The 19,167-nt window shown below is 48.0% G+C and overlaps 1 protein-coding gene across 2 annotated transcripts in view; it reads right to left on the bottom strand.

The window, feature by feature from the left end:
* Positions 1-19,167, bottom strand: part of RCC1L (RCC1 like) — a 32,793-nt gene that overhangs the window by 6,988 nt on the left and 6,638 nt on the right. Inside the window, exons 2-10 of one of the 2 annotated variants that reach the window (XM_082857696.1) lie at positions 14,993-15,122; positions 12,734-12,862; positions 11,815-11,881; positions 11,226-11,277; positions 9,439-9,523; positions 6,736-6,917; positions 3,807-3,894; positions 2,800-2,973; positions 320-405 (exon numbers count right to left, since the gene is read on the bottom strand). In XM_082857696.1, the coding sequence (XP_082713822.1) occupies positions 320-405; positions 2,800-2,973; positions 3,807-3,894; positions 6,736-6,917; positions 9,439-9,523; positions 11,226-11,277; positions 11,815-11,881; positions 12,734-12,862; positions 14,993-15,122 (993 nt within the window). The remainder of the gene's footprint in view (positions 1-319; positions 406-2,799; positions 2,974-3,806; positions 3,895-6,735; positions 6,918-9,438; positions 9,524-11,225; positions 11,278-11,814; positions 11,882-12,733; positions 12,863-14,992; positions 15,123-19,167) is intronic. The other variant, XM_082857697.1, reaches the window with a different exon arrangement.

Below are 19,167 nucleotides of genomic sequence, written 5' to 3'. Positions count from 1 at the left end.
GGTAAGGCACTCTGAACATTAAACATCCCGCTTTCTTTTAAATCCGCTGTAAAATAGTCCTCTCCACTGGCCTCTGTAAACAGCTCCTGGCACGTCAACTTCTTCATCTCAACCCTCTCCCTCTCGGAGCCCCGAAGCACCCGGCCTGCAGCTCGCTCCTCCCTGAGGCACCCGTGTGCCCGAGGCCAGCCTCCGAGGAGGCTTCTTACAGGCACCACAGGGACTGGAAGCCCGGGGACCCTGTGCCGGCCGGGCTGCTGCATCAGGTGAGTGTGCTCTGCGGGCACGCCGCCCCCACGCCCGCCCGGCCCAGCCTTACCCTCCACGGGAAGTACTGGTCTTCCAGGCGACCGATTCCCAGGCACCCTCGGATGTTCTTGCCCCACACAAACAGCTCTCCTCTGTCTGCAAATAAAGAAAAACGGCTTGGTTGGGGCTTGAGGCCAAGGGCAAGTCTCCAAGAGGAGGAAGGATCATGAGAATAGGCTTTCTAGAACCAGGTACAAAAAGATCGAAGTTAAACTTCAATTTCTCCCAGGCATTAATGCTTTCCCATACCAAAAACATGTCCCGGCCCAGAGTCATGCTGTGTCCCTCTCATGGGAGATGAACACATGCCTGGAGGTGGGCCCAGGGGCTCCTGTACACGGCCCGGGCCCGCTCTGTGCGGCCCTTACACACACACCCTCATCGCCCACTTATGTCTAACCAAACCCTGCCCTCCACAAATCCTGAAATCTCAGCATCCTCAAATCCTGGTCACGCCCTGACAGAGTGAGAAGTAGGACAATTTGTCATTTCTTGTCTGGGTCTCCACATTTCAGGAGCATTTGGTCAAGTGACACACGGTGACTGGGTGCCTCTTTGGGTCGAGTGGACATCTGTGTGCTAGGAGCTGGGACAGCAGGGGGACCGACACGCATGTTCCTGTCCTCACAGGGCTGGAGCTAGTTGAAGAGCGAAAACTAAACAGATGATTAAACCAACAAATGCATGTTTTCAAATTGTAAACAGTGCCATGAAGGAAAAGGACAGGCAGGGTGCTGGAGGGGCAGGCCAGGAGGCTGAGTCCAGACTGGGGCTCTGGGAACGCCAGCTCCAGGATGGACCCTCAGGCTGGGCAGGGCCCTCAGTGCAGACTTCCGTCCACACCAGCCGGGGGCATCCTCGGCGCGGAGGCCCCATTTACCAGCCCCCTCTGGCAGAGGCGCTGGTCATGGAAGAAGGGAAGACATGGGGGAGCCGGCACTGACACAACCGGCTGATGAAGTAAGGGATCCTTCTGGGACGCGCTGTCAGAGCCCTCTGGTCCTGCTGCCGTCCGTGGTCTTCCACCTCAGAGGTCGCGTTTAACAGAACAATTCAGTCTGGCCCCCAACATGTTAGCAGACCTCAGGGCAAACCAGAGGAAGCCAGGCTCTGAGGCTCCCCCTACTGAGGCTCTGAGGCTCCCCCTACTGAGGGACAGTCACTGGCACTTGGAGGGTGGCTGTTGGGTCTTGGGGGAAATCTAGGTAGGATTTCATTCCAGTGTGACCCCAAATGGCCGCATGGCACGACAGCAGACAAAGCAATCTACCCTAGTCAAAGGCTTCGTCCGGGTTTCCAAGTACATGACTTTGCACGTAGTTTAAGCCTTAAACATTGGGGAAATAGGTTACTGTTACCTCCAGAATTCGCCCACGCTGACTCTATCTGCTACATCAAAATAGCTTTAAAACGCCAACGTGACACAGACGCACTTGCAGATGAAGGTGGCTGACCCTGCGTGAGGGGTGTGAGGGGTCCTCCACCGCGGGCGCCACTGCTGCCACCCAGTGCCTCAGCGCACAGACAACACTCCCCCCACCTCCACAGCGGCCCACGCTGCAGCTGCTGCCGCTCAAGCCCCAAACCCTGAGACGCAGACACTGAACGGCAGCGAGGACTCTGCAACAGCGTGCTCGCCTGCAGCAGTCCTCACAGCAGCGCGAGGCCGGGGAGCACAGACGAGGACCACCCAAACTGCCTGTCCCGGCCCAGATGTTTCCAAAGGAAACAACAGCTTGCCGTGAGATAAAACGGTCTTTAAATTGCAAGGAAAAAGTGAATTTACTTGAGAATCACAAAATGAAATTTAGTTCCGTCTTACTATTCAAGTCAACTAACGAGGAGCAAATTGAGCCGACAGCCGCGCGGGGCATGAGAGCTGTAATCCAGAAGCGCAGACGCGCGGGAGGGCCGCAGAGCCACTGTGTGCGTCGTGGCTTTGTAACCGGGCAACCCTCTGAGAAAACCTCCACTTCAGCCCCCTTCGATCACTCCCCCCAGCACTTTGGAGAAACCGGGCACATCTACCCCGTCAAAACCACAGGACGGTCTTATAAATACGCCTCTTGCCACCCCACGCTCCTGGCTCGGATGAGGGTCGGGCTTGGCCAGGGACCGGGATGAAGCCCCCCACGCTCATTTCCTCCTCACCCACCGCAATGCACCAAACCTCCGCGGGTCTCCCCCGGCAGCCCGGCCCACTCGAGGGTCCCCTCTCCACCACCGACTGCGTCCACTTGAGAAAAGTCACTGCAACGCCAGCCTAACCACAAACCAAATGAACTGAAAACACACCTCCCGGGTGAAAAGGAGACACACATTAGACCACCTCAAGCCAGACAACTTCTGGATTAGCTGCTCTCTAATTATCCACACAAGGGTGCCACTCCACTGGATGGATGGAAACTGAGAGCAGCCCAGGGTTTGGGGCTGAACCTGAGAGGGTGAAGCTCGGTACGGCCTTGGGGCCACACGGGCTTGGTCACTTACTGGTGAGGGCGGCGAAGTGGCTGAGTCCACAGCAAATGCGGGAAACCTGGACTCCTGGATTGAACTCCGTCAAGCCAAAGAGAGTGGGTGGAATCATTTCTGGAAGGGCAGTTTCCATGAGGTTTGGTCCTTTCCCAAGAATTCCATAGCCCCAGACGAAAACATGTCCTTCTCCTGGATTACAGGAAAAACAACGGTCAGGAAGTCAAACCAAGTGCAGCCCTCCCTCGCTAGAAATTCAAACCGCACCACCAAGATGCATTATATCCACATGAACTTTTTTTTCCCCTCTTCTTGCTTGGCAAGAACATGCTGATATTTAAAATAATGTTTCTTTTCTCCTCTTTCAAATTCTTGCTTGTGGAGTGTGTCTAGCCAGCTAACCAATCTCACAATACAAATGTCTACATCTTGAGTGTGCTGGACGGGGCCACTCCATAAATCAGCCACAACCCCCACGTGAACACAGGAGAGCCTTAGAACGGCAGCGTTTCCTAACAGCGCTATGTCTCACACGGATCAGACACCAAGCCAAGTACACACACAACTTCTGGCTAGATTCTAAAATTCGTAATGATTTTCAGGTCATAAAAAGTTTACTACTCATCAGTGGTGCCAGACGTTTAATCCCAGGGGCTTGGCTCCCAGTACCTGAACCCTAAGGCTCTTCTATGTGCCCGTGGCTCTTAGCACGGCCTTTCTGGAGAAGGCAGGCCTGGGGGCTTTGGCCCAGGCTTCGGGAGGGAGCAGTACTTCATCCTCCACTCCAGAGGTTTGCGATAGTTACTCAGCTCTATGCTGGCCGTTCGTCAACCTATAAATCATGGCTGTTATCCTTCTGTCAGGAATCTCACCCTCACCCTCTATTAACTGAACTAAACTAACTAGATCTTCCCACAACCATGCTCCCCGCACTGAAAACCACAGCCTGAATCCAGCGGACACCAACCCTTCCTCACCCAAGCCACCCACAGCTTCCCAGCAAACTGCCTGCGAGAGGGTCTCACCGTTTAGTACAGCACAGCCTGTGCCCCCACTCGCAGCCTGCTTCACCCGCCCGACTCCTGAGAAGGGCAGGCACCGGGGGACGTTCACCTGAATCAAAGGAAGGGACCACACTGCTAGGAAGACAAACCAGTGAGAAATACTGTTTCACGTACAGAGTAGGTAAGTCCCGGTTCATTCATTCCCTCCCCATATATCTCCTGAACATCGTACACATGCTAAGCTTCTAACTGCATGCTGGGAAGATGACAGGCAGCAGGAGAAGCAGTCCCACTCTCAGACTGTAGTCCAATGGGGGAGGCAGATGTCAGCCAAACCTAACACGGGATGAATCTGTGCTGAATGCAATGAAGGAGAGTACAGGGGTCCCTGGCGTGAGTGTCAGGGGACCTGATCTGGTGTGCGGGGAGGGGCAATCAGGAGTACGCGGGCCAGGGGAGAAGAGAAGGAAATCCTGAGGCAGCGAGATGGACGTGCAAAGGGAGCAAGCTGAGTGTGGCCCATTCAGGAGCTTACACAAGGTCAGAGTGGTTGACGCAGGGGCACAAGGGGGAGTATCTGTAAGATGCCGGTGGGCAGAAGGGAAACCAGATCACGCAGGACGTTGTTGATCATGGCAAGGGTTTGGTCTCTATCCTAAGCACAACAGGGAGGCAGTAAGGGAGAGGGACGTGATTTCTAGAGGGGAACGTGAGTGGACGTGGGTAACAAGGGAGAAGGGCCAGGATGCCGGGCTGAGCATGAACTCACTCCGGGATGCACTGAACTTGCGGTGCCTAGAGACGGCTGTGGCACTTCTGCTCAGAGTGACAGACGGAGGCTCAAGGCTTGGGAGAACGAAATGTGGCCAACTTAGCTGTCCAGCAGGATTTGGTCTTGGCACCCCTACTGAGAAATAACTTTGCAAGATAGATTTTAAGTGCTTCTGTGACAGCCATGAATCTTTTCAGAGTCACTTGCAAATGGAGACAGCTGGAGGGTAGCAATCCCTCAGATGACTCCAAGGGAAAGGGGCTTCACTGATCCGAGATGGCCTGGTGTCTGCCGCCCGGCTCTCACAGCTTCTCTACCCAACTGGGCTGTGGCACAGGGCCCTCGGCAAAGGCTGAGAAACCCTCCAGCAAAGAGCCACTGGAAACACACCACTGTTGTCACTGACAGGATGAGGCTTGGACCACGTAAAGAATCATGGATGCAGTGGGCTGCTTCCAAAACAAGTGACCCGTCTGTGCTAGTCACACCATGGATAATCTGCACCCTTGTGTGTGGGAGTTAGGCCTAGCGACTTGCTTCTAAAGAACAGAATTCCAGCAAACGTGGCGGAAGGCACTGCCAAGATGAACTTACGAGGCACTGGCTTCCGTCTCACCGACACGCGCTCTCGCCCTCTCATTGGCTCACTCGGCCGAAGCCACGCTGTGAGCCACCACTTGGAGAAGCCTGCATGGCAAGAAGCCGAGGAAGGCTTGGACAACCACTGTGAGCTGGCCAAGCGCCAGCGAAGACCTGGGGCCCCAGGGCCAACAGTCCACGAGGACCTACACCCTGCTGCCAACAACCAGAACGGGCCCGGAGGCAGGGCCTTCCCAAGGTGAACCCCAAGGTGACACCAGCCTTTGAGAGACTCAGAGCCAGAGACCCAGCTAAGCCACCCCTAGGTTCCTGACCCACAGAAACGGTGAGACAATAAATGTGTGTTGTTTTAAGCCGCTACGTGTTGGGGTCCTCTGTCATGCAGCACAGATAATGATGACATGACCCTAGATCTGCCCTCACAGGAAGGCCGTGGGAGACACTGATCTCAGGCCTTGCTATCCGGAAGGCCAGTCCCTCTTCTATTTGCTGTTTATCTTATGGAAACAATGAATCACTTCAATGACCACGTTTTCGTCTCTGTTTTGGCTACTAGAGAGCTCAGAGCCAAATATGCAGCCACTTCAAGCTACTGTGTCAGACCACAGAGGATGAACTGTTTCATCCAGTTAGCTGATCTTATCCATTTGCGCATATCTCTTTATCTATTAATATATATTTCAAACCCTTCTGTATGTTGTCAGAAGCTTGATGACATTCAGTCCTTATCACTTAGAGATCCATGCTGACTTATGGATATGATGTCTAGCATTTGCTTCAGAATAACGCAGGACAGAGAAGCAGATGGAATTACAGATGCAGCGAGATTGGCCATTAGGTGTATGGGGCTCTTTGGAGAGCAGGGTGGGGAGGGTGAATGAAGATGTTCTGGAATTAGTGGGGACAGTTGCATAACCTTGAGAATATACTAAAAACCACTAAGTCACACAATTTAAAACAGTAACTTACCTATTTTTTTGAACGGGCCATTAGTTGGTAATTGTTGAACACGGATGATGGATACACAGATTAATTATGCAGTGAGGTCTACTTTTGCTTACGTTTGGAATTTTCCTTAATAAAACGTTGAAAGCCCTACTGTACTGTACTGATGGTGTGACAGAGAGAGGCCAGCAGCAGGACTGCCAATGCCCTACTGCATGATCTAGGGGCCGCACAGGTGTCTTCACCAAGGTGCACACCTCAGATCTGTATATTTGGGGGTACACACACTAGACGGCAACTAGAGGCCGACTGTGACATCACAGGACCTTATGTAAACAGCCTCACATCCCTTTCAGAACAAGACAGGGCATGCAGACATACCTAAACTACTGCTCTAAACCAGGACTATCTCATCGAAGTATTGATAATGATGGCTTTTGCATCTAAGCTTTCTTTCCAGGCTCCAATGAGATTGCCAAGAACTTGGCCCCTTGAAGAGGCAGCCGTAGCACAGGTGAGGCCTACACAGCACTCTATACATCACCCCTTCGTGAAGGATCTCTTCTAAACATCCTTAACACTCTATCTCCAAACCCCCAGCCCCAGGCTGCAGAGGACCTCGTGGGGTCTTACCTGTGTGGAGTCCGTGACAGAGGCCAGCTGCAGGTACTCAGAGTTCCCCCACCCGAAGAGGCTGCCATCGACCGACACAGCCAGGCAGCAGTCTCCGTAGGTGGCCACCTGGACAACGTTCACTCCGGCAAGGTCTCCAGCCAGCTTGGTGGGTGCGCTGGTGATATTGTAGTGACCCAGACCTGGAACAATGGAAAACTGTGTTACTTACTTTTAATTGTTTATTCTTTTAACAAACACTTGCATTGACCTACTATGTGTCAAACACGGTTTTAAGCACTTTGCAAACATCAACTCAAAATCCTAATCTGTTATTCTACATGCTGTACAACTTCCTTCTCCATGTTCTCTCAGAAAAGGAAAAACCATCATAGTAATTGTTTACTTTTAAAACCCTTGATGGGACTTCCCTGGTGTTCCAGTGGTTAAGACTCTACACTCCCAATGCAGGGGGCCAGGGTTTGATCCCTGGTCAGGGAACTAAGATCCCACATGCCACAACTAAAAGATCCCGCGTGCAGCAACGAAGATCCCTCGTGCCACAACTAAGACCCAGCACAGCCAAAATAAATAAATAAATAGAATTTCAATAAATAAACAAATAAATAAATAAAACCCTTGATATTTTCTAAGTCTGATTCAAGTTACATACATTTTCAGGATGAAACACCAACACACAATGAACCTATCAGACCTTGTATATTACATACAGGCACACCTCGTTCTACTGCACTTCACAGATACTGCATTTTTTACAAATTGAAGGTTTGTGGCAACCCTGTATTGTCAAATGATGGTTGGCACTTGGGAGGCAGTATTTTTTAATTAAGATACGTACATTTTTTAGACATAATGCTATTGCACACTTAATAGACTACAGTGTAGTGTAAACATAACTTCCATAAGCACTGGGAAACCAAAGTTACAACAAGCAATTCCTAATGCACTGCTGGGCTTGCTAGAACATAAAAGAAATCTCTAAGAGCCCATCCCACCTCAGCCCCACACCTCACACCATCCCCCAACTACAACAAATCAAAACTGGCAAACTGGTGTGGTACACAGTGACCAGAGGAAAAGACGGGGCTTGCCCGGAGGACAAATGTCACCATCAGCACTGCAATGGAGAGTAACCCCTGGGCAGCAGACCAAAGTAGAACCCACAGACTCGTGCTTGTACCAGGCTTTCTCAAAGGGGCCCAAAGCAGTGTCAGACTGGCAGCACCCCTCAGCAACAGGCAAAAAGCCTGTTATTATGTACTCCATATATAATAAAAAAGATTTTTAAAAAGTAATTCAAAATGTTGAAGGGTTATGAAAGAAATAGGATGCTGAGATAGAAACTGCTTTAGACAGAATGGTCAGGGGAGCCTTCACTGAAGAGACAACCTCAAGCTGAGGCCTACAGGATGAAAAGGAGAGCACAAAAGAGCATTCTAGGCTACAGGAACAGCATGTACAAAGGCACGGTGGCAGCACAAAGGAGGACAGGCTCAAGAACAGGCTGCAGGGGGCTCGTGGGGCTGGACTCAGAGCCTGGCAAGCAAGGGCAGTGGGGCCATGTGACAGTGGAGTTTCTGGAATGGCACCAGGAAACTGTTAACCACAGTTATCTCCAGCGAGTGGGACTTTCACTTTTCACCATATTCCTTGGTCTATGCTATCAAAATGTATCAACAATTTCATTCTTTTCATGAAAAGCTGATTTTTAAAAGTTACCCACACCAAGATTTTAGAAAATAAAAAGAAGCTTCCACTTTATAGATAAAAAAAGGCACATTTTAAAAACTGGCATTGTAATTAAATTAGGACACTTAAATTGACAATACTCACTGCTAGAGAGGTTATGATTAAATTGCTACTTCTATACATTGCTGATGGCAATATAAACTAGTAAAACTTTTGGAAAGCAATTTAACAACACATTCTGAAAACAATAAAAATATTCTAATCCTCTGACCCACTCCTGGGAATTTATCTAGGGCAACACTCCAAATGAAAGGAAAAGCTAGATGTCTATACATGACAAATGTCATATCTCCAATGGCTACTGCAGCCCCCAAAAAGTATGCCTCCTGACAACAAGGTAATGAGTAATCACCTGACAAAATGATTAACTCACCTTATGGTACATTAGTTTGATGCTGTACCATACAAATATTAAAAACTGCAACTGAAAATTATACCAACATGTAAAAATGTTTCATGTAAATTTAATGATAAAACAAGCATATAAAATCACACCTCTGCTATGATTACCATAAAAGATGTCCACATATGAACAAGGACTTGGGAGAAAACATGAGTCAAGGAACAAAGATGATGTGATGAGGTAGCAGGGTTATAGAGGATTTACACAAGATTTAAATCTTAAATTTAAGGTCCTCCCTTCAGACAAATATCAAACACAGAAAAATAAAATATACAAGGATGATAAAGCTTATCCCTCATTCCTCCCTCCCTTAATCACATTCTTCTCAAATGAGTTAAAATCGAGCTCCCTTCAGGTGGCATTTGTCTCTTAAAAGACTCAGACTTGTTGCGGGACTCTCCAATCCTCTATCCGATCGGGGGAGCCAGTGAGGGGGACGGGAGGGGACACAACAGAACAGCATTCCCAGGAAGTGACAGAAGAGGGAAGAGTCAGATGAAGGCAGCGGCACCATCCCATGGGGAGGGGGGCGGGGGTGGGAGGGACGCTACCTGTTTGCCCATCCGCGCCCCATCCACAAGAATACACTTCTCCTTTATCCGTCAGGAACAGACTATGGTCCTGACCGCAGGCGACCTATCACACAAACAGAGGTGAGGTTGGTGAGAAGGAATCCTTAGAAGCCGGTGTCCTGATCCAAGTGCCCAAAGCCGGGCACCACTCCCCATGGCTCCTGAGTGCCAAGGGGGCTGGGCTGGTAGGCTGTCCTGCTCTGCTCCGCATCTGACTCTTTCTCATTCCAGCACAGCCCAGCTTGTGTCTCCTACTCCCCTGAAACTGCTCTTGCTAAAAAAAAAAGAACAGTGCCAGGTGTCCTGAGGAGCGAAGCCGGGAGCTCCCCACCCTCCTCCCTCCTCCATAAGCCTCTCTCCCACACCCCCCAACAGTGTCCCGTCTTTGTCACTAGCTCAGTCTCCACTTCGGACCCTACAGGGCTGGAATCCTCCTCTGAGGTCTGCCCTCTGCGCGCTTCCTGGGAGATGGCACCCACCCCCACGGCTTCTGCTGCCACCGCCACGTGGTCATCTCCAGTCTCAACCACTCTGCTGAGTCTCTGCAGAGACCTACTCTGCTAACTGCCTAATGAAAAGCACCATTTAGCAAACATTCCTTACGCCAGGCACTGTGCTAAGTCAATGACCAAGGCCACCCAGTAAGAAACCGAATCTCAGACAAGTTTGGTAACTTGCCCCAAGTCACCCAGTTAACATGTGGACAAGCAGGGACTTGAACCCGCATCAAGGTGGCTCTGAAGCCTGGGCAAGATGCACACTCCACTCCACCGCCACCTTGGAAACAAGTTCCCTCTCCACCTGCTCCTCACCTCCCCTGCTCCAGGACTCTGCCACCTGGGCCAAGAACGTCAGCGCCACCCATCTGCCTGTGGAGTCACACTTGGCTCCTTCTAGCTCCCTCCCCGCCCATCTAATCAAGCCTCGAATCTGGTCAATTCTCCTTACGTCTCCTCACCTGTCCCTTCTCCCCACAGCTTCCCACCTGGACTTCACCTCCTCCCTCAACTTTATGCCATGGCCAAAGTTATCTTCTTAAACAGATCGTGACTTGGCTGTCACTCACCCTGCTCAGAACCTCTGGCAGCCCCTGACCACCAAGAGGACGAAGTCTAAACTCCTTAATGAGGTGTACAAGACCCTGCATCGTCCCCTCTCAACCCGTCTTCCAGCCGATTCCACCCCGCCCCACCGCAGGCAGGCACACCACACTCCAGCCACACTGCATGCTCTCGGCACCATCGAGCCTTCAGACTGCTCCTTCTGCCATAACACCTCTCCTACCACCCACCCCGGCCCAGCTGGTCAGTTCCTCGGCTACCTCCTCCATGACGCTGTCTCTCCTTCCAGTCCACGCCTGGTGGACGTAACTATTCTCCTTCTGGTGCTTTCATAAGTGCTTTCGGTAGACACTCATTTACATATTTAAGCATTTAAGTATCTACCATATGCCAGGCACTGTACCCAAGCATGGGTACAAGATAAAGCAGCCTGGGACACACACAGCCTTAATATACTCTGAGACAGCTAGTTTTTATAACCTGCCTCCCCCACTAGAGTGTTACTGCCCTCCCCAATTTTTACTAAACTTTGTATCCCCACAAGCTAGCGTAAATCCTGGCCTATAGTAGGCAGGCAATATTTACTAAAATAATTTATTAATTCAGAAAATCTCCCTAACAATTTGCCATCACCTCACCCAACTTCCACCCTTTCAAAATCACCCCCCGGGGTGGGACCAGTGGTTCTCAGCCCACGTCTCTTACCTGGACCACCTGTCCATCGAAGTCCTGCATCCTATGGACTTTGTGACTTTCACTACAGCCAGGAGCAATTTGGGGAGAACCGAAAGATATGGTCATGATAAGCACTGTGCGATTCTGGCCCCTCCCGTCACCCCAACTAGCAGCCTCCCCACACACATAGCAACGTTAGGGAAACTCTCAAGGCCAAATATAAGGAAGAGGTAGGTCTGGGCATGAAAGGAAAATGAAACAAAATCCTTTGGTGATTTTAATATGCTGCAGATTTCTGACTGGTGTTTAGACCTACCAGCATAATGTGAGGAACTAGAGGGAAATTTTTTTAAAGACTAGAGGAATTTTTAAGTTAATCAATTTGGTGAAAATAACAAACAAAGAAGTTCCACGCATCACAGTCAATGCTCACACGCCCTCCCTCCCACCTGCACCGGAAAGATACTCTCCACAGCCTTCCAGTGAGTTCTCACTGCTCCTCTCCAGCATGAGGAACCTCGAGTTTCACTGCTCTGTGGGTCCATCACATCATAATCACTCAGGGGGTGTTTAATGCTTGATACAATTTGGGAAAGGGGTAGTCCTTTCGGGAACTCACCTGTAAACTTCATTTTCGACCACTTTTCTTCCACACTGCCCGTAAGAATTGTTCCCCATGCTGAAGACTACAGGATAACACCGCCAATTAAATCAGCTCTGCAGGTTCATGGAACCCTCAAATGTCAGGACTGGAAGGGGGTCTCAAAAGTGGCCCTATTCTGACCACTCACCCTAGCTGCTCCTTGGCTTCCTTCTCCAACATTCCCAGCCTCTGCAGGCACCCCCCACAGGTGTGCTGGGGTCCAGGCTGGCCGCGAAGGCCTGGGTCACTGTTGCCATGCCTTCCGTCTCCCCGCCCAGGCCCTGGCTGCGCTTCTCAGGAATTCCACAGTGTGAGGCGAGCACACTCCATGAAAGGCCTCAGCAGCCCCCATTCCCTGTACCTGTCACTAAGCTGCCCTCAATGCCAAGCCCCCTCTTGAAAGAGTTCCTAACACCACCTTTGCCTTTTCCTACAAAGCACACTTAGCCAAAAAAAATGAAATTTGAAAACGTTAATAAAGTTGACCTTCCCCTGGAAACAACCGCTCTTCTAGAGAGCGCCGGGGTGAGCCAGGAGCCTGGACCGTGGAAGCCCCCCACCTGGAAGCAGTGTGAGCAAACAGGCTGCTTTCAGTACAAGGGAAAAAGCCATCTACACACATGGTCGGCTTGGTGGCTCCATGGCTAAGGAGCAGGGGGCCAAAATAAGGCTGCCTGCTGTGCGCCATCACACTTATAAATACCTGAGATTTTCCAAGAACCACAGAGGGCAGAGAACACGGAAGAGTTAACAAGGGCTGCCCAACACAGCTCTCCTGAAACCACCCTACTGACTTGCTTGGGAAATGCCAACAGCTTCACTAACTAGATGTGGCTCAACTGAACGAGCCGCTTCAGGCCCAACAGCGGAAAAGCGGTCCCCACTCTCCCATCACCTCCTTCGCTGTCTGTCAGAACCAGAGAGTGGGCTCTGCCGCAGGAGACTTGCAGCACCTGCGTCTCCTGAGGTCTGTCCAGTGGCAGTGGGACGGGCGAGGGCTCCAAAACATACTCATATCCCCTCACTGAAACGAAAAAGACAAGGGGCACATACATTACACTGCCTGAGAGACTACATTAGTGGCAGAGCTAAGATGAGAACTCCAGCCCCACTCCCAGCCCTTGGCCTCCATCACATGCTGGGTTATTGAAAAGCAGACTTATTAAAGAAATCTCTTCCCACGTCGTTTAACACCTTCTGGATTTTTTTTTCACACCCCCTGCAGTGGAAGGGCAGAGTCGCCACCACTGGACCACCAGGAAAGTGCCACCTTCTGGATTTTTAAGGAAGGGAAAAGCATTTTCTTCCTGCAATACCCACTAGAATTTCTAGTAAAGTGAAGAACAGCATATACGGTATGATACCACTTAGATTAAAAGGAAGTAAGAAGAATACATAGATGCATGTGCTTGCATATACATAAAATCTCTCTAGAAACTGTTGACACAGGTTGTCTTCAGGGAGAAAAACTGTGTGGCTGGGAGGACAGAGGTGTAAAGCAGACTTTTCTCCATATATTTAACTGTGTCTTTAGGATTCTGAGGTATGCAAGTATGTTATCTATTTTAAAAAGAAAATTCTAATATGTAAATAAGCAAGAAAGGGGGAAGCGTTTTAGAAGGCACTCTAAAGAACGTTATTGCTCTTCATAATCCTACTGGAGAAGCCAGAATGGTCTATATAGGGAATTCCTATGGTAGGTTTTAAACGATGAGCTTTGGAATATTTATAATGGAGGCTGGAGTTAATGAGAATAACTGCAGATACACTGGTTCTCAACCCACTCCCCACTAATGACCTATCTCTTTTCTCCTATGAACCTCATGTTTAAAAACATTCTGTCATGGGGACTTCCCTGGCGTTCCAGTGGTTAAGACTCCGTGCTTCCACTGCAGGGGGCGCAGGTTCGACCCCTGGCTGGGGAACTAAGATCCCTCACGCAGCATGGCGCAGCCAAAAAATTTAAAAATTATGAAAATGAAAACATTTTGTCTACCAAATATATGGCCTTATTATTATAGTTGCCTCTTAGTTTTTTTTTGTTTTTTTTTTTTGCGGTATGTGGGCCTCTCACTGTTGTGGCCTCTCCCGTTGCAGGGCACAGGCTCCGGATGCGTAGGCCCAGCAGCCATGGCTCACGGGCCTAGCAGTTCCGCGGCATGTGGGATCTTCCCGGACCAGGGCACGGACCCGCGTCCCCTGCATCGGCAGGCGGACTCTCAACCACTGCGCCACCAGGGAAGCCCCACCTGTTAGTATTTTTAGTGACTGATATAATTTTCAAACAGAGCTTTTGATCAGCATGAAATAACAAATTTATCACAATAAGATGATGTAATTCTAAGCAAAACCAAAGACACTGGACAATGCTGTTAGTGTATAGAGCCTTATTAGCTGCAAAAATACAGTACTTTAAAATACTAAAACGTTACATCTCCTATTACTATCTTCACTGACCCCCTAAGGGCCTGGGAAGCAGTAAATACATAAATTTAAAGGGAATCTGAAGTGTTACAGCTCCTTTTTAAAATAAATAAATAAATGAATGAATAAATGGAATCTGGCTCCACATCCAACTACCAATTGGCAGGAAATATAGAGGACAGAGGGTCACGTTAAACAGTACCACATGGGTGCATTCAGCAAACTCCAGACTGGAAACTTCTACAGGACAATCAACATGATTTCTTCAATAAATAAATATCAAGGAGAAAAAGATTGACACAAACTCAAAAGTCTTTTAAAAGTCTTATCAACCAGGGCTTCCCTGGTTGTGCAGTGGTTAAGAATCTGCCTGCTGATGCAGGGGACACGGGTTCAAGCCCTGGTCCAGGAAGATCCCACGTGTTGCAGAGCAACAAAGCCCATGCGCCACAACTACTGAGCCTGCACTCCAGAGCCCGCAAGCCACAACTCCTGAAGCCCGGGCGCCTAGAGCCCGTGCTCTGCAACATGAGAAGCCACCGCAATGAGAAGCCCGCACAACACAACAAAGAGTAGCCCCCACTCACCGCAACTAGAGAAAGCCCACACACAGCAACGAAGACCCAATGCAGCCAAAAATAAATAAATAAAATAAATACATTAAAAAAAAATCAAAGGGTGCTTTTTCAGACCAATCACAGCAGAGAGAAACCAAGGTGAGAACGCTCACTTTTATCTTTCCGGCTCCTGTGAAATCCAAGCTGAGAATCTTTGTTGAGTCCCATACCCCAAACTTTTGTAACATCCTTGGTTTTAGAGGACAGCAATGTGAATCCATAACCACAGGCAGCAGATGAAATCTGAAAAAAAATTCCCATAAAGCATTGACTGATTTGTGACATCAAGTTTTCCCAGCAATAAATGGCAGGTTGTTTATCCATTCCAAGAACACACACTATTACTATAGCAACTAACATTTATTGGACGTTTACTATGTGTTAAGGGCTTGATATGTACTATTTCATTTAATCTTCACAATCACCCAATGGTCTAAGTATCAAATCATCCCCATTCACCAAGACACAGTCTCGCAGAGTAGTTAAGTTGAAGACTACCTTATTTTGAATCTTGGCAAGACCACAGGGTTTACAACTGGTAGACCCTTACCAGCTGTGTGACCTGAGATAGACTGCTTAACTTCTGTGTCTGTTTCCCTCTATTATAAAAGAGAAAACAACAGTGTCTCTCTTATTGGGTAGCTGTGAGGACTAAATGAGTTAACATAGTTAAAACCCTTAAAGTAGGGACTTCCCTGGTGGTCCAGTGGCTACGACTCAGTGTTCCCAATGCAGAGGGCCTGGGTTCGAGCCCTGGTCAGAGAACTAGATCCCACATGCCGCAACAAAGATCCCACACGCTGCAGTGAAGATCCCGCATGCCACAACTGAGACCCAGTGCAGCCAAATAGATAAATAAATAAATATTTTTTTTAAAAAAACCTTAAATAGTACCTGACCTAATGTAAGAGCTATATAAAGTATTTATTATTAGTGGTGGTGGTAGTAGTAGTATTTAGTAGATAAGGAAATCAAGGCTCCTAGAAGATTAAGTAGCTTGCCTAATACAGTCTCACAGCTAGTAAGTGGAGGCTGTCTGATTGCAGAGTGCATGTTCTTAACCCTTATGCTACACTATTATACTCTCAAACCACCACTGCCATGAAGAAGAATTAGTATTACAGCTACCGTGAATATAACACATTGACAGGGCCAGTGTGTTTGCTGGGTGTTTTACCCACACTGTTATCAATCCCCACATTCACTGATCAGATGAGGAAACTGAGGCTTCAGTGCGGCTGGAAGCACACCAAAGGCAGCCTGGTTTTAGGGTCAACCCCCTTTCCATAATACCCAGAGTGGCCTGAGGCAGTCCTGCTTTACACCTGATGGCCCAAGGTTCACTCTCAAGCAAATGATGAGAAATTACATGGTCACCCTGATGATTCCCCACTATCTCTTGGTTGTTTACCGTTTACCAAAGGCCTATGTAGTCAGTCTCAGAGACATGGAAATCTAACCTAATCCTGATGAAAATGCCAGCTTTCCACTGATAATGAACAAACGTGAGGTTTTTCTTTTTTTTTTAACTCCAGCATTTCTTGAAGAAAGCGAGCTAAATACTTCTTTTAAATTTGATGACTTGTTTAATCAAGTCATCCAGAAGTTATATATCCCTCCTTCTGTCTTGTGACATTTTCCCTCGTAACATTCACATGGAAGGTACATACATGTACACTTGTATTAGGAAACAAACAAACAAAAAAAACCCTCAGTTCTCCGGCCTTCTGGAATGGCTCCACCTCCACAGAAATGACCCACTGGGGAGGGAGAAGCCAGCCCCTGACCACACAGCAGGAAACATAAAAAAGTGAGTCCAAAACTGATGCCCAGCACACTACGATTATTCTCATCTGTTTACTCAACATTCAACAAATATTTGGGAAGCACCTACTGTATTATTAAATCTAATATGTGAAAAGGCTTTGAACAATACCTGACACAGAGTCAGCATTAAGCAATGTTTTTTACAATAATATGCTAGAAGGGGACTTTCCAACTATGGTGGTGTGAAAAGGTTAGTGAATCTCTCCCCAAACAACAAGTATAAAACTGGAGAAAACTGCAAAAAACAAACCCACAACCATTTCAGGGCTCCCGAAGTCAATCAAAGGCAAGTAAATGGAGAAGTTACTCATGAAGGGATGCTAGAACTACAGGCAAGAATATCAGGGCTTTGTAGACCTCTTGTCCTGGGCTGCTCCATCTACCGCAGCTCAGGCAGCACAGAAGTTAGAAAAGGGCAGAGCTGGCCATGAAAACCATCAGCTTTGTTACCAGAAAGGACAAACTTAATTTGGGGTAGAGGGTGAAAAGTCGTGCTCCACAGCAAACTCAGCAGGAAACAAACAAGGAAGACCCACAACTCAGCGAGCCTGAGGTTGCAATCCTGACTAGGGTAAGAGGAGAGGCAGACCAGCCAGAAATTTAATGGTAAGATCCTAGAAATGAGAGAGCCATGGAAGGCTCTCCACACAAGCATGGTTGACTGGGAAACTGCACAAAGGAGCTCCCAGCGGAAAGAAAAGCTAAGGCAGACTTGAGATCAGGCTGAACTTTCAATGTGGTCCCCAAACCACACACAGAATCAAAAGTGAAGGAGAGAAACCTTATAAGCTCAAGGTGTCTGAGCACAGCCTCTGCCCAACTCACTGGCTGACCACAAAGGTATGCAGATAAGGGGCAACCCTGAAGAAGCCTGGCTAAAAAAAAAAAAAAAAAAAAAAGGCAGTGCGGGGAGGGGAAGGGAGCTAGGACGGGGAACAAAACAGAAACCCCAAGCAAAGACACTGGTGTCAGTGGCCATGCAGAGCAGAGGAGACTGACTCCCTAAATTACAGAAAAGTTACCCCACCTCCAAAAAAAAAAAAAAACAAAGAACTCAAGGAAGATAATATCAGAATCCAAAGTTGTTATATCCAAGAGCCCAGTTTTCAATAAACAAGTACAAGACATGCAAAGAAAAAAGAAAGTGTGACCTATATTGAGGGAGGAAAGCAGCCAAGAGAAACTAAATGGACCAAGATGTTGGATTTGTGAACTATTGTTTGAACTAACATTCAAAGAATATTTTAAAATAATATTTAGGGCTTCCCTGGTGGCGCAGTGGTTGAGAGTCCGCCTGCCTATGCAGGGGACATGGGTTCGTGCCCCGGTCCGGGAAGATCCCACATGCCGCGGGGCGGCTGGGCCCATGAGCCATGGCCGCTGAGCCTGCGCGTCCGGAGCCCACGCTCCACAACGGGAGAGGCCATGACAGTGAGAGGCCTGTGTACCGCAAAAAAAAAATAATAATAATAAATAAAATTTAAAAAAAAATTAAAAAATAAAATAATATTTAAAGAACTAAAGAAAAATATGACAACAATGGCCCAACAAATATGGAATTTGAATACAGAAATAAAAACATTAAAAGACTAAATGGAAATTCTAGAGTTGTAAAGTATAATAACCAAATTTTAAAATTCACTATATAGGCTCAACAGCACATTTGAGATGGCAGAAGAAAGAATCAGTTAAGTTGAAAAAATATCAATAGAAATTATTCATTCTGAAGAATAGGAAAAAAAAGAAACATTGGGAAAAAAAGAACAGTGCCTCAGAGATCTGAAACACAACATCAAGTATATCAACACCTACATAACAAGAGTTCCAGAAGGGCAAGAGAGAAAGAAAGAAGCAGAAAAAAATACTCAAGTAATGGCAGAAAACTTACCAAATTTTACTAAAAAACCCATAAGTCTCACAGATTAAACTTGCTCAACAAATCACAGTTAAACTTTTGAAATACAAAGAGAAAATTTTGAAAGCATCAAAAGAAAATGGATTCATCAAGTACAAGGGAACAATAAGATTAACAGTTAACTTCTCATTAGAAACAATGGAGACCAGAGTAGAAGGACACACTCAAAGTGCTGAAGGACAAAAACTGTCAACCAAGAATTCTATATCCAGCAAAACTATCGTTTAAAAAAAATATGCAGATGAAATGACATTGCCAAAGACTGAGAGAATTCACTGCTAGCAGACCTGCTTTAAGAAGTACTAAGAGGGCTTCCCTGGTGGTGCAGTGGTTAAGAATTCACCTGCCTATGCAGGGGGCACGGGTTTGAGCCCTGGTCTGGGAAGATCCCACATGCCGCAGCGCAACTAAGACCGTGAGCCACAACTACTGAGCCCGTGTGCCACAACTACTGAGCCTGCGCTCTAGAGCCCGTGCTCCACAACAAGAGAAGCCACCTCAATGAGAAGCCCGCGCACCGCAGCAAAGAGTGGCCCCCGCTCTCCG

This window comes from Leucopleurus acutus, assembly GCF_964270905.1.
Source record: "Leucopleurus acutus genome assembly, chromosome: 16".
NCBI lineage: Eukaryota > Metazoa > Chordata > Mammalia > Artiodactyla > Delphinidae > Leucopleurus > Leucopleurus acutus.
Note: the sequence above shows the minus strand (reverse complement) of the source record. Positions and strands in the feature narration are given on the sequence as shown.